The sequence below is a fragment of the Dipodomys spectabilis genome, unplaced genomic scaffold (assembly GCF_019054845.1).
Source record: "Dipodomys spectabilis isolate Male_0828 unplaced genomic scaffold, ASM1905484v1 ptg000094l, whole genome shotgun sequence".
In the NCBI taxonomy this organism is placed as follows: domain Eukaryota; kingdom Metazoa; phylum Chordata; class Mammalia; order Rodentia; family Heteromyidae; genus Dipodomys; species Dipodomys spectabilis.
Genome location: NW_024870771.1, coordinates 19,608,932 through 19,624,027, shown reverse-complemented (window position 1 = coordinate 19,624,027; position 15,096 = coordinate 19,608,932). Strand labels below are relative to the sequence as shown.

Here is a 15,096-nt window from a genome sequence, read left to right as displayed (position 1 = left end):
ATTTAATTTTACTTTTCTCTTTATGGATATTGTAGCCTTTAAAAGCCATGGCACAGGGAGAAAAATAATGCTACCTGAAGAGTTATTTTCAATAAATATTGCTTAAAGTTTCAATAATATCTGAGAACATAAAAATCAAATGGCTGATCAAAATACCTATTTTGATTGTATACTAATTATCTATCATTTATGTGGTAGGTAGGAATTCCCTCAAGAATACTCAAAGCTGGAGTTTTATGCTCAATGATTAGATTCTTCAACTGATCTTGACAAAATATATATGATGTAAAGTTATCATATTTGATTATAAATTTTAAATTTTATTTGATTATAAATTTTAAATAATTTAAAGTTCAGAATCTAATAATTTGGTTTTATTTCTCAAGCAATACTTTCAAAGCAGTCTCCTGATATTTGATATTTTAAATTCTTTAATAAAAACAAATCTTTCAAAGCACTCACTTAATAGTCACTAGTGCCGGGCGCTGGTGGTTCATGCCTGTAATCCTAGCTACTCAGGAGGCTGAGATCTGAGGATCGTGGTTCAAAGCCAGCCCAAGCAGGAGAGACTGTGAGACTCGTATCTCCAATAAACCACCAGAAAACTGGAAGTGGTGCTGTAGCTCAAGTGGTAGAGCACTCGCCTTGAGCTGAAGAGCGGAGGGAAAGCGCCCAGGCCCAGAATTCAAGCCCCACGACCGACCAAAAAAAAAAAAAGTCATTAGTACCACGACCGACAAAAAAAAAAAAATAGTCATTAGTAATGGCAAACTCGATTCCAATTATTAGTCCACTCACTAAAATAGAGCATATATTTAATAAAATCTTTAAGGACCCTATATTTAACTACACAGATTTTGTCAGGTAGAATTCTTTTATTAATGAGTTGTATTCCTTGAAATTACATCTAGACATGTAAATGTAATTGTGATCCTTTACTATTATATGTGTATGTAGGCATATTTATATATATTTATGATATTTTTCCATATATATGCATATGTGTGTGAATGATAAGATCAAATAATAAAAGTTTTTTGGAGGCCACACTTTATCTTGAGAAATAGAATATCAGTAATAATTATCAGTAATAATAATTTTATGAAGGCATAAAAACTAAAATAAAAATGTATACAAGTATAAGATGGCTTCAGCCAAGGGCCCTTGGCTCCCACCTGTTATAATCACTAGTCAAGAGGCTGAGATCTGAGAGATAAATTTTAAAGCTAACCCAGATTGAAGTGTTTGGTAGATTCCATTTCCAAATTAATCAGCAAAAATCAGTGATTCAGAAAAAGCTCAAGTGGTAGAGTGCCAGCCTAGCAAGCACCCCACTACCTACACATTAAAAAAAGAGAGTTGATCACAGGAAATTCTGATTCAGGCTTTTCTATTTCAAAAATCAAATAAGTTATTAAAGAAGCTTGGGATGACCACAGATTCAAGGAGGAAACAAGTGAAGAACAAACTTGATTAATTCTGAGATTATACAGAGTAGATGTTGAGTGATGCACTTACCTGAGAGAACTGGAGAGATTAGCACTTTAACTTCAAAATGTTCTTTTGTTCTGTGTGAGTATCTAAAAAATTAAGAGGTGGGGCACCAGTGGCTCACCCTGTAATCCTAACTACTCAGGAGGCTGAGATCTGAGGATCACCGTTCAAAGCCAGCCCAGGCAGGAAAGTCCATGAGACTCTTATCTCCAATAAACCACCAGAAAACCGGAAGTGATGCTATGACTCAAGTGGTAGAGCGCTAGACTTGAGCTGAAGAGCTGAGGGACAGCACCCAGGCCCAGAGTTCAAGCCCCATGACCAACCTCCCCCTACCCCCCCCCAAAAAAAAACATGTCAAGAAATATGCTAAGTAATTGAATCACAGTAAACAAGTGATCCAACGTAAGAACAAGAGTGAGACAGGCCAGTCTTGGATTTGTGAGCACTCTCCTAAAGGAGAAACAATCTGATTGAGCCTGAAAATTAAGAACTTTTACATGTGAAAATAAATTAAAAGAGAAAATGCAGTAAGAGGTAATAGCTTGCAAAAAACAAATAAACAAAAACACTAATGGGTTAAATAGCAGAGCTTATGTAGTTAGATTTACTCGACAGAAATGAGGTATAAGATTTGAGACAGGAAGACAAGAAGAAGCAAGGAATAATGACCTGAGATTTTTCTGAGGTTTTATTTCACTTACTACTAGTAAATTGAGACAAGTAAAGAGTGACAAGATTAGTTCTTCTACTTTTATATATCAGTACTGTTATGATGTAAAGCTGAGATCTTATAGTAGGAAGGACCAGTGAGCAGTATCAGGCTTTTTCTGTGCTCTATCTGGAGATAACGAGCAGTGGGACAAGGGTTAGAGCAGTTAGTAGACTGAAAGATGGCTCTAAAATTGATGAGGCAGTGAAAGAGATAGGTTTTAGTGGATGAGCAGATAGAGTGCATAAGAGCCAAGAATCACACTATGGCTTCTGGTTTGGATTGCTAGTAAAAGTGGTGTCAGACACAGTGATCAAGCACTAACAAGCAACAGTAGGTGTTAGACAGAGAACTTGGTGCAAATGTAGCATGTGTCAGTATGCTAGCATGATATGCTATGGGCATCACTTTAAGATTCTTAGTGTGAGTCAATCTGGTATATACCCAATGTAGACATTGCCTGTTTTTCTGACTCCTTGATAAGACTACTTAGGCCTATGTTCTAATGGGAAAATTTAAGGTGGAAAATTAGAAATCTCTTATCTATGAAAAAGGTCATTCTCTTAATAAAATAAAGAAATTTTCTATTTGGGCTGAGAGTGAACAGTGAGTATAATAGGGTTGAGGGATGAACAGGACACATTAACCAAAGCCTGACACTGCAGATCTGACAGATTCTAATAAGGATAGGAGAAATTAAGATTTTGGCCATATAATTAAACCTAATATTTGAGGCTCTCTTGTTGCAGATATGAAGAAATTCTATGTGTTATTGTTGTTGTTTGGTCAGTACTATGGCTTGAACGTGGGACTTTGTGCTTGTTAGGTTGATACTCTATCACTTGAGACATTCCTCCAGACTTCCTTTTTGCTAGTATTGTGGTGGCAGAGTCTAGAGAAATTCTTTGGACTGGTGTCTAATTGTAGTCCTCTAGATGTCAGTTGCTTGAGTAGCTTGAATTACAGACAAGAGTTACCATACTTGGCCCTGTTAGTCTCATAAAAGTATGAACTGAGAATACCAAGTGAGTAGCTGATATAACAATGAATACGTATGTTGTATCCACAAAATCAGTGTTGCATCGGAAGTGAGTGACTCAACATGCTATCTCATGTAGCAAATCTCTGTGACATAGCATACATATTTTGGCCCCTAAAGTAACAGAATTCACTGATCTTTTCCTTAGGCAAAGATACCAAATGATACTGTTTATCTACTTATGACAATTCTCACCATACTATAAGTGAAATTTGGAGTCTCATATTTTTAAGAGATTGTTGTTGGAAATCTAATACACATCATGTAAGATGCTTGTGAATTTGGTATTATGTGAGAGCAATACAAGGTCACCTTAGTGGAGTGTAAACCACTACATGTAAGGAACCATTCAGAATTCAGTAAATAGAAGTCTGAAGAAACTCAAGTCAGTGCAATATAGACTTTAAAATTACAAATAAATTTTAAGTCTAATGTGACGGAGTAAAAGTCTTTACATTGTTCTAAAAGAATAAGGAACTGATAATGTTCTTAGTGATACACTGCAAATACTGATTATCACACCCTCTTCATTTAACACAATAATGTAAGATACCTTTTTGTTTTACTTATTGCCTTCTGTTGGACACATGAATTACATTTATTCCTAGTTGGTTCAATAAGGGCTTACTGGACTTACTTCCCATGAAAATTGTGCTATAATAAATAAGACAAAAATAAAGTGGAAATGCAACACAGGAAGTTGGAGAAAGGCAAGATTCTGGACAGGACTAAGTCTCCTGAGGTGAAATGTGAACACATATAATTCTTGTAAGGAAGTTAACAACACAATGCAGACAGATGAGCAGAAACTCAACCATGAACCCAGAAGGATACAAATAGCAGCCTTCAGGAATTCTGTGTACATTGATTGTAAAATGGATATGGATAACATTAACTTGCTTTCCAGAATAGCACATTCATCTGGATTCAGTGGTTATATATTAGTTTTCTGGAAATGCTTTATGTTGAAGTTGTGTTTATAAGTGTCTGTGATATAAAACCACATATGTTGACAACCCCATCTGCTCTGTAGTAAAATTTTCTAAATCAGAATAAGAGACAAAGAGTCCAAACTAGAGTAAAGTGGAACAGAATGCAACTTGTAAAAATAAATTGTTTGTCAATGTTATAATGTAATTAACATTAGGAGTTTCCATCCTTGAGTAAACTCTCCTACTAGTTGCAATTAAACCAGTGTGTGCCTGATGCTTGATGACTGTTAAGGAAATGCTTAGCAAACATTCTTTTAGTTATTCCCTTAGTTATTTCACTTAGTCTTATGCTTGAGAAAGTTGCATAATTTTTTGCATTTTATTATTTTGGTGTTCTAATATTTTCTGAATAATATTAAGTACAAAGAATTCTAATAGAGATTGTTTTGGACATAGTCCTTAAATATGACCATGCTTACTGATAGGAAGTACTGGGCATATTTAATACTTGTGAAAAGACTATTTTCTTAGAAATTCAGAGCATTGAATTTATCCAATAAGATCTGTTTGCATCTTCAGATCTTATAGGTCTTAGAATTCATATCTAATTGGCCCTTATCATATGTATCTTTTCTCAATGTGCTATATATATATATATATAATTCATATCTCTTCAACTGTATTGTAACTTATTTGGTTAAATCAGGATCAAAATCATGGCCTGAATAATGAAAACATTTAAAGGGGAAGAATTCAAGATAGTTGTGTTACTCAGCATCCTGTTACTATGACAAATAACTTTTGGTGATTGATTTGTAAATAGAAAAGGTCTATTAAGCACATGATTGTGAACATTCCAAGCTGAAGTAAGGCCGCCCTATCATGTTGAGCCCCTGATGTGAACTCTCTCCATCATAGCAAGAGCTCAAGGCAGAGCAAACTGCTTATATCACAAACCAGAACCAGAGAGAGAGAGAGAGAGAGAGAGAGAGAGAGAGAGAGAGAGAGAGAGAGAGAGAGAGAGAACTGATACTAAGTCCCCATAATTCTCTTGGAGGGCTCAACACCAATAACCTGAAGACTTCTTATTATACCTCAACTCAGAAATTTTCTACCACTTCCATGTGGGTGAAAGACACTGACCAGGCCATAGATTTGAAACTACAAAAAAAGACTCTTATCAAGGACATGGAATATGTGACATTCTTAGGCAAATAATTGTACCTGAAAGGTAGAGGAGGCAGTGGTTTCCAGAAACTGGAAGAAGGAAATTCTATCAGTCATAGCAAAACCAAGAGGATAAGGAACCACATGATTCAGTGAGTGGGGAAGAGGAAAATCAATCCCAAACACTTTCTCCCTTCCCTTCATTTGATTTACATGCACTTTATATCGGTCATACCCCACAAATATTTGAGACCAGAGAATAGTCTTGTTATTCAAATTAAGTTATGTCCCACTTATGACTGTTGACTGTTTACTCCATTTGTGACGGTATTATTGCAGGATGCTGTCTGTCTGTTTATACATCTGAAAGTTATGAACACAACCACACTTGTGTTTTTCATATAAGCTTGCAGAGAAACTGATCCAAGTAAGAAAAAAAAAACTAAGAGCAAGTACATTGGCACATTCCTGTAACAGGAGCTAACTCAGAAGATTCAATAAAAGGAACATAGTTCAAGGCCATACTGGTCAAAGAAGATAATGGGACCCTATCTCATAGAAAAGGTGTGATGATACACACCTGTAATCCCAGTTACATGGGAGGCAGGGGATCATGTTCTGAGGTTGGCTCAAAGCAAAAGTATGAGACCCTATCTGAAACATAACTGCAGCAAAAGGAGCCAGGGGTATGCCTCAAGCGATAAGAGCATTTGCCTGGCAAGGGAAAGGCCCTGAGTTTAAAATCTCAGACTGTCCAATATAAAAAATAAAAGAAGAAATGTACTTACCATGTATCCTTTCCGCTTTGAATTGTGTGATCACATGAGGTAGACATAGTAATACTAGCTAGTTTAGACCAAAATTATTCCTGCCAAATCTTATTTCTTTGTGTTTTATTAATCAGTATACTTTGGCAAGAAGTAATTGTAAATATCTTGCATTCCAAATATATTCCTCGATCTTTGTTGCCTAGTACAGACACATTGTCTCTGTAGAGACATCATTTATAGTTAGATTATACATAGATATAGATACAGATATAAATAAGAATAGATTATAGACAAGATCTTTCATCAAGCCCAATATAGAGACCATCTTTTCTGCATTATAATTTGTTTTCCTGTTTGATTTTGTCGTTTTACTTTGTTCTGTTTTATTTTTTCTTTTTGCAGTTGCAATGTGTTTCAGTTACTATGTGGATTCAGTTCAAAGTGGTTAGAAGGAAAACTTCAGCTTCAGATTCAGGGGAATGAAATTAGGAGCCTCTTTCTATAGGAGCCATTATTCCTCTAGGGCCAGGGTGGGAATGTCTGATTGGAGGGCTGTATAAGGACTGTGAAATCATGTGTTGCATGACAGGACACATACATATGCTTCTCTGATGCTTCTCACCAGCTGCCTGTGCCTGTCTGTATTGATAATTTTGTAGGCCTACAAATCATGTCATAGATATCCAAATGGACCTTGGCAGAAGAAAGGTTCTCATACCTGTTAGGCAGTGGAAGTTGTATCCCACCCACTTCTTTATTAGTTGGCAGGAAGCAAATGTGTTCAATGGGCATGATAGTGACAGGACACCTTCACTTTCATTCCTCAGTTTCTAGATCTTTTTTTTCCCTGTGGCTATTCAGGAAGGGTTCATTGCTTTCTATATAATGACATCAATTTTCATTGTTATTGCCAAACAAATACACCCAAAGTAATGTAGAGAAAATTATTTAAGTCTCTCATCCATGCAGAGGCAAAACTAATGTGAACATGAACCCACTCAATCTTCCCATGTGAGCAAATAGCCTCCTGTTTGCAATACAATATTATCATTTGAAGGTGTTTTAGTGTAGGCTGTTCAGAAAACAGCATGCTTTTTTTGTCCATGTATAGCTGTGCTCATATTACTATAGTCAGAAAGCGTAAATCCACTCTCAGAATATGTTTCAGTGGCACAAATCCTCTCCCTTCTTAAAGGGAATGTTCTCATGCACTCTGTCTGCTCCAGGCCATCAGCTAGTCTACTAGAAATGGTGCTATGTCAATGCCTTGGTGATGCTCATTACCACTGAGGGTGGGGCCAGGAGATGACTGCTGTCTAATGACCAATCATCTTGCTCATCTGATTCTTGACAGTCACTTCTGCCATGGATGTGACTTGGTGAGCATTGAGTGACACACTAATATCTTCACATTTTCACGTGTTGGTCTCTTTTGGCAAATCTGCCCACTTGAATTTTCTAAACCTCCCTACCACAGATTTTCTAGTTTTACTCTTGTTCTCTCTGACTGTTGATTACTGTGCATAAGTCAGGATGGATCCAGGCCTTGAGGAAAATATTTTTGAACAAAAAATTAGCTGCTAAATATTTCACTTAAAATCCTGCCAACCTGGAGTATTTGTGTTTATTACTGTCTTCTGATGCCAGTCATGAATTAGACTGAAGGAGGGAACTTATCCAATTGGCCTCATACGTCATTGAGACCTACCCACAATTCAAGCTTGGATTTACTTTCCTGTTACCATAAGGTATTAAAAAGCATACCTTAGCCTACAAATGTCAGATAGGGTGAGGAGATGAGCAGAGACTGCAACAGTACAAGCAGTCAGGTGTGCATTTGGGCTTAGTCCCTTATAGTGTAGCATCTTTTCGTAGTGGAACTTGGTTGCATATGTTCAGTGGATCAGATAATAACTAGTTCAAGATGGGGAGTTTGGACTGAACAGTCACTTAGTAACTCACTGTCAATGTAATTGTTTCTACCAGAGCCCAGTAAAGAGCACATTTTGAAATAGATAATATATTATTTTCTGTTCAAATGGTCTTTCTGTAAAGCTTAAAATGCCCGACCTATGATTATCATGTAAGAATTCCAAAGTCTCCATGCAGCATCTCTGTCTCTCATAGTTGTTTATACTGTTTTTCCTTCTGGTGGCCATGGGTACAGAAGGAGAGAAGTCTGCAATTCCATTGAAGAGCCTTCTCTTTTCAGGTTTGGTGCAGAGCTGGCAGCTTTACAGGCCACCTGGGAAATAGAATAGAATCTTGTGCAAAAGTGATTCTGTTTTTCTTCAAATGGCTGAATTCAATTCCTCTTTTGTTTTTGCACATGTACACTCCCAACAGTTTTTCTCTCAGTTTGGAAAAGTATGTCCCAATATATCCCAGACTACTGGGTCACTACAAACTTTCAGGGCATTGCAAGCTGTAAAACTTTCACAGAAATTTCTCTTCAATTGTCAATCTGTATGCCAAGGTGGTCTACTTCCTTTAAACACAGTGGCTCCCTCTGTCAATAGGAGATGTGTAGGAATTTTGAGGTTCATAGTATGTCACATAGAACAGCACTGAGCTATGGGAAATGTGTTATTTATGATACCCATCCAGAAAGCATTTCTATTATGTTTTCCTTTTCCCTAATTTCTTTATCCTTTCAGTAAAGGCCCCAATCCCTCCTCACAAGTATCTTTACCTTTGCCTAAAAGTACAAATAAATATGAGTCCCTTATTTGTGTTACAAATCTTCAACTTTCATTATGCCCTCTGGAACTTTATCTTTTCCCACATTACAGAGGAGAAGGATTTTGCCAACAGTGACAAGTGACCTTTGTTGGTTTGCTGTGTACATTCAGGGAATTTGTTTCCATTTCTCTTCTTGCCTATAGAATTTCTCCAGGTTCATATCAACTATTTTTCATCATCTTTGCAGTCGCCTGTATCTGTTGTGGCAATGAAGTGTCACAAATACTTGTTCTCCCAATACCTTTCTCCTCTCCTTGCACATCATTTCTTGTCATCACTAGTGATGATTGATTACTCATGACTCTCTCTCTCTCACTATGGATTATCTATGACCCAAAAATATTATTGCACTCTACATATGCACACAGGTATTAAATTTTTAAATGAACAATCTTCTATTTAAGTGTCTGTTTACTGAAACTACTGCTGGAATGCCAAAAAGAGTGGACATGTTCATCAAAATTAGTTGAAGAGTATTTATTTGCAAAGAGAACACTGACAAATTAAAGGTTTAGAGAAGCCAAGAAGAAAATGCTTTAATTTAAATCTAAGAGCAGCCAAGCTATCACCACCACTCTGGGCATAGTGATGAGCCATTGCTAGACGCAGAGAAGAGGCATTTGATGGAAGCTCACTGACAGAGTAGTGACATAATTTCTAGTTCACAGCCAACTTGAGGTGACATTGTAGGATGAAGCTGAGAGAAAAAAGCAACCTGTCTTGGCTCTCTTCCTTTTAATCTCCTGCCTAATCACCAAAATGGTCTTGCCTTCTGGAAATCAATGCATGAAAGGGGTTTTCCTTTTAATATAATTCATTCATTCTTAAAAGGAGTAATAGAAAAGTGAAAAGTGGACATTGGACATTAAGGCAACATAAAAGTTATCTAAGAAGTTATTTTATTCTGTTTCTTTAGAATTAGAGATTATTTAGTGGATTAGTGGGATCCTCAACCTGTTTGATGAGAGAATGAAAAATTAATGTTAAGCAAGTATGGATGAGTGGTTGCCTGGACATGTCCTTCTTCAATCACTAATCCAATTCATTTTAATCCAGTGGTACTCTCATGTTCTCTGTCCACATTGCTGACAATCTATGAAATCCTGCATCTGTCACCTCACTCTATTCTTTAATATCTACTTTTCCAGACATTGAAAAGCTAACTCAGAAATAGAGGGTTCTCAGGGAAGTGGACAAAATGCAGCACACCATGGATAAAATAACCATGTGCAATGATGATTTCAAGGACAGATGTTTGTGGGTCACTGAGCCCACATCTCTACAGTTGGTTTCAAATAACACTTGTTTATTCTAGAGGAACTTCTACATTCTCACATTGCCCACTGGTGGTCACCAGATGGAGAGAGGCTTGCCTTCCTGATGATAAATGACTCCTTGGTGCCTAGCATGGTTATCCCTCGGTTTACTGGAACACTGTATCCCAAAGCAAAGCAGTATCCATACCCTAAGGTAAGCCATCTGGGAATACTAGTGTGTTCCTTCTCTCTACACTGGTTTAATGGAGAGCTTTCTTGGTTCATGAACAAGCTGTCTTTGGAAGAGAGAAAAAAGCTCTATTGGTAGGCAGATTGATCATTCTTCAGGGTTCTATAAATAGTGAAGACACCCTGCTGAGTAGAAAGAGGTAGTAATGATTTGAGGGTTTAGGAAATTACCCTCTGCTAAACACAGACACACACACACACACACACACACACACACATATTTTTTTTTCCCGGTGATCATTCCTATTTGTTTCTCATTTTCCTAGTTGGAGAAAGAGGGAAAAATGGTAAGAGGCCAAACTGCTGTTAGGATAAATGTTACTCTGAGGAGTTGAGAATAAGTGTTATTAAGAAAGGAAAGTGTTGTAGTCAAATAAATTGGAAGTTCTTACTTGTTTTTTTTATTTTTTTAAATCAAGCCTTTTCACAGAGAAAGTGCTCTCTTATCTAAGAGCATTTAATATACTATATGTTAATGTATATTATAAATCTCCTATAAAAATTGACTGAGCATAAAGTATTTCCAGTAAGGAATAGTCTAAGCATAAAGAATCTCCATAAAGAACAGACAAAGCATAAAGAATCACCAATAAAGAATAGCCTAAGCATAGAGAATTTATTAGTATTAGTATTAACATCAGCATTATTTTGGCAGAGCATACTATGGAACATGGTTTGTGAAATGCTGGCTTTGAATCATAGCAAGGGGTGAATAGGATGGATGAAAGGGTTTTATTGGGAGAGGAACATGTGAAAATCCTGCCTGCAAAGCAGAACTATTATCAAGTATATAATGAGGCCACTAGGAACAGGATGTAACAACATTACAGTATATTGCGTTTTCTGTTGTGGGTCATCCTTAATTTCTCAAGGACTTTCTAAAAACCACATTTCCATCACATGTTTATATAACAAAGAATAATGGCTCATGGAGAGACATTAATGGCTCATGGTGAGACACCCTGTACATTAATCATTTAAAGATGTCGTATAGAAAACCTCAGACATTTTTCTTGGCATAATTTAGTAGCTCTTAATTAATTAAAAAAGGCTGCTGGTTTCATTCAGAAGCTGGTTGTAAGCCATCCCTTTAGAGAGTTGTACTTTGGTTTTCCTTAGTACAATAGGTTTTCTCCTTTTGAGTCTGTGCCTTGTGTTATATTAGCTGGGCACAGAACTTGGAAATCCCCACAATCATAGTTGATCTCAGTGTGGGGTGAAAGCACAGCAGGTCACATGGAGGTGAGGTCAATTACACTTTCCTCCTCCCTCTCCCACCCACCAGACTCCAGTTATCAAAAATGAAGATAGAAAGTCATTAGACTTGAACAAGCAGGAGAGCTTCTGCACTCCTATTTCCTTTCATTCCATCTTCTACTACCTTTTTAGGTTATCGTATTAAGTACAAGATTGAGAGGAATTCACTTCCATGACTTGGAAGTCATGTTTTAAGGGTTTCTCTGCACGAAGATTAAGATAAACGTATACTCAGAGTTCTTTGGAAGAAGATGGTAGTCTAGCCTGGCAACCAAATAATCTAGTTTCCTCTTCATTAAAAAATTGTTATTGTATTTCACAAAAGGTCTTATGACTTTTCCAGTTGTAAATTTCATGGCGTATTTTTTTTTTTTTTGGATAGGGGGTCCGGTTGTGGTGCCTGAACTCTGGGCCTGGGCGCTGTCCCTCAGCTCTTCAGCTCAAGGCTAGAGCTCTACCCTTGAGCCACAGTGCCACTTCCGGCTTTTTTTCTTTTTGCTTATGTGGTGCTGAGGAATCAAAGCCAGGGCCTCATGCATGTAAGGCAAGCGCTCTACCACTGAGCCACCTTCCCAGCCCCTTAGTAGCGTATTTTGTTGAGGTTTGTACCTCTGTAGCACAGCTAAACCTTTTTTGTCTGAGAAAAATGAACTGAAGTATTCTCAAACATATTATTTCTCACATACCTTAATAATGATGAAAATCTTCCTGGCAATTAAAGGAGAAAATTAGAGAACTAGGGACATACTATAAACTCTTCAGTGCATTGAACAAATACTAGGAATTGAAATCATGTACAACTGTTCAGGCCCACAAAAAGGGGATAAAATCAGACCTGTGAAAGAGGCAACACTTGATAATTGATTTTCAAAGATGAGTAATGGCTCTCTGATTCCCATAGAAAGCTAGATACATTAGCTCCAGCTTCAAGTTGCTTCCTCTCTTAGAGATAGCCCACAGTGTTTGAACTTCATATTTGTAGGCTTTGTAACTTCAGCAAAGTCAAATAGAAACATCTGAGAAAGTTCAAATATATCAGCAGGAAGTCAGATGGCAATACAAAACAGGACAGTTTATTATTTCATAATTTTATGTAATTAATCATTTAATAATATATAGTGACATACAGATATTGTATAGTTCACAAATATTAACCTTATTTTATGTTTTCTGAGAGATTTTTTTTGCCACTTTTTTCTTATTTGGACATGATCACAATCACCTGCATTTTATGAATGGGAAAACTAAGATTGCAAAAGGTTGAGTTTTATAAAAGTCAAAGCTATTTTGAGAAGAGAAAAATAACTCAAATTTATTGATTGCATTTCTGTCAATAAAGCTACCAGAGGTCAACTCAGATTTCAGAAGATGCAGCTGAAGTCAAAACATCTTCTTGTCACCTTAACAACTATTTGTGGACCTGTTTGTTCCATTTATACCTAATGACTTAGTTATATATGGGAAGCAGTCTCACACCTGGAATATATGAATATAACATGATGGAGGTCCTGAGCGTAATGACTACAGGCTAAGAGTACTAAAAATAATACACAGAAATGAGCATAGAGGCTGGTTAGAGCAAGACAAATGACCAAGCATGCCTGTCCTCAGGTGGCTGATATTTAGAATTCCTGGTTCAGTACAGAAGACAATAAATAGGACTCAAAGAAATTAGGGCTTACTTTGGTCCTTGTTCTCAGAACAAATGCCAAAAAATTTTGATGATCATATTTTAATTTATAGGCTTAGTATCTTCTACTCATTAAAAATATACTTGTTTTCCCCAAAAATAAGCAAACTACTTCAACTCACTCCTGTGCAATAAACTTTCAAACAGTGGTTCTCTAGAAATTGAAATAACATATAGAGTTCATACTTAATTGTGCTTTTCATTACACTAGATTAAAATTAGTTCAGCAAATACTCAATATGGCTGAATTTACTAATGAAATACTTCCACCAAACAAATATATTTGTATTTTACTTAATTCAGCATAATTCAGAACTCATAAAATACCCCATCATTAGCAATTCAGCACAAAAGAATTGCACAGTTCTATCTCAGTAACCTCAGGTTAATCTTCTTAATTAAAACATTATCTCGTTTAATGACAATTTAGTTGCCAGTAAAATAAGGTTAATTATTATTAAGGCTTGTATTTCAGAATCATAGAGGAAAGCATTCTGCAGATTCACAGTCTTTGTGGCAAATGTCACTGTTAAAAGCAAATAGATTAACTCTTCTAATTTGCAAACTCTTGAAATGATTCAAATACTAAAAGGCTGGATGTGATTAATTTCAAAATCCCATGGAAAAATAAAAATATAATTGAGATTTTTGAAATGCTAAATTTCTGTTGAGTTGTTCACATTTTGTCTAAAATCTGGCCTCATGTGTACAACTTTTAATTTGTATGCATGGAGAAGCTGTTTTTAGATACAGTAATCTTCCAGGAAACTTGCAGTACTATTGACAAAACTGACAAAAATATGACAATAATCTGTTTTTGACAATACGTCAAAGTATTCATCATTGGTAAGAATCCATAGTATGATCAAATTCAATTTGATTATTAAATGGTATAAATATAAGAATGATTTTTCACTGATTAGAAATTAACAACTATCATTTTAAACTAATGCTATCTACTATTTTAGAATCTTTATGTAATCATCTTTTAGTTTGTTCACAAAGTAGAACTGATATATTTTTATTCCAGAGAACAGAAAATTTTGACCCTGAATGCCTGACTTGTGAAGTATTTTTATAAAAGTGTTTGTCTCATTTTTGATAATCAAGTAAATAATACTTGAAAAATCTTAAGCATTTGACCCATGATTCATCTGAAGTAAATAAGAGTCAAAATTTGGGTGATATTTCTCTGACTCACAGATTAAACTAGTTCTTAAAATGTGTTTCTTTTTCATTAGTGTCAGGGCTGTCAGACTACATTAAAGGCCCTTAAAGACAAGCTCTGCAGACTGCTGAGGTAGATGAGTAGGATAGACAGAGAAGACAATTGAGCCCAGGCATATGAGAGTTTGAAGCAATGTGAAGTTTTATAAAATTTGATGCATGAGTGTTCTTTGTGAACAGGGTCAGAACTTATCTCACAGGAAGCCCTTTACTATATGAATAATTCTCTCTTCATAAACATTGAATCTGTAGTCAGACTCCTGACCCCTCTCTTAGGCTCTCAAATTCTAACCTGAGTATGAAACACTCCTACTTAATTGCCTTTGATTACTTAACCAAATAATCTCTGTGATAGAAGAGATTCAAATCAGGGCCTTTTACCATATAAGAGTTATACCATTTGATCCTTTTGTTTTAATCTTGTTTTACAGATAAGACTCAGGCTAACTTTGCCTAGTCTTTCATCAAACTTTGACCCTCTGCCTCTGCTTCCCAGATTGTTGGGATTGTCTGCAAAAGCCACCACCTCCAACCAAAAAGAAACTGTAGAGTCTGAGTGGA

At 36.2% G+C, this 15,096-nt stretch overlaps 1 protein-coding gene across 1 annotated transcript in view; it reads left to right on the top strand.

Moving 5' to 3' along the window:
• The window catches only part of Dpp10 (dipeptidyl peptidase like 10), a 666,755-nt gene that overhangs the window by 554,182 nt on the left and 97,477 nt on the right, over positions 1-15,096 (top strand). The window contains exon 9 of the mRNA XM_042685166.1: positions 10,172-10,326. Within this exon, the coding sequence (XP_042541100.1) occupies positions 10,172-10,326 (155 nt within the window). The remainder of the gene's footprint in view (positions 1-10,171; positions 10,327-15,096) is intronic.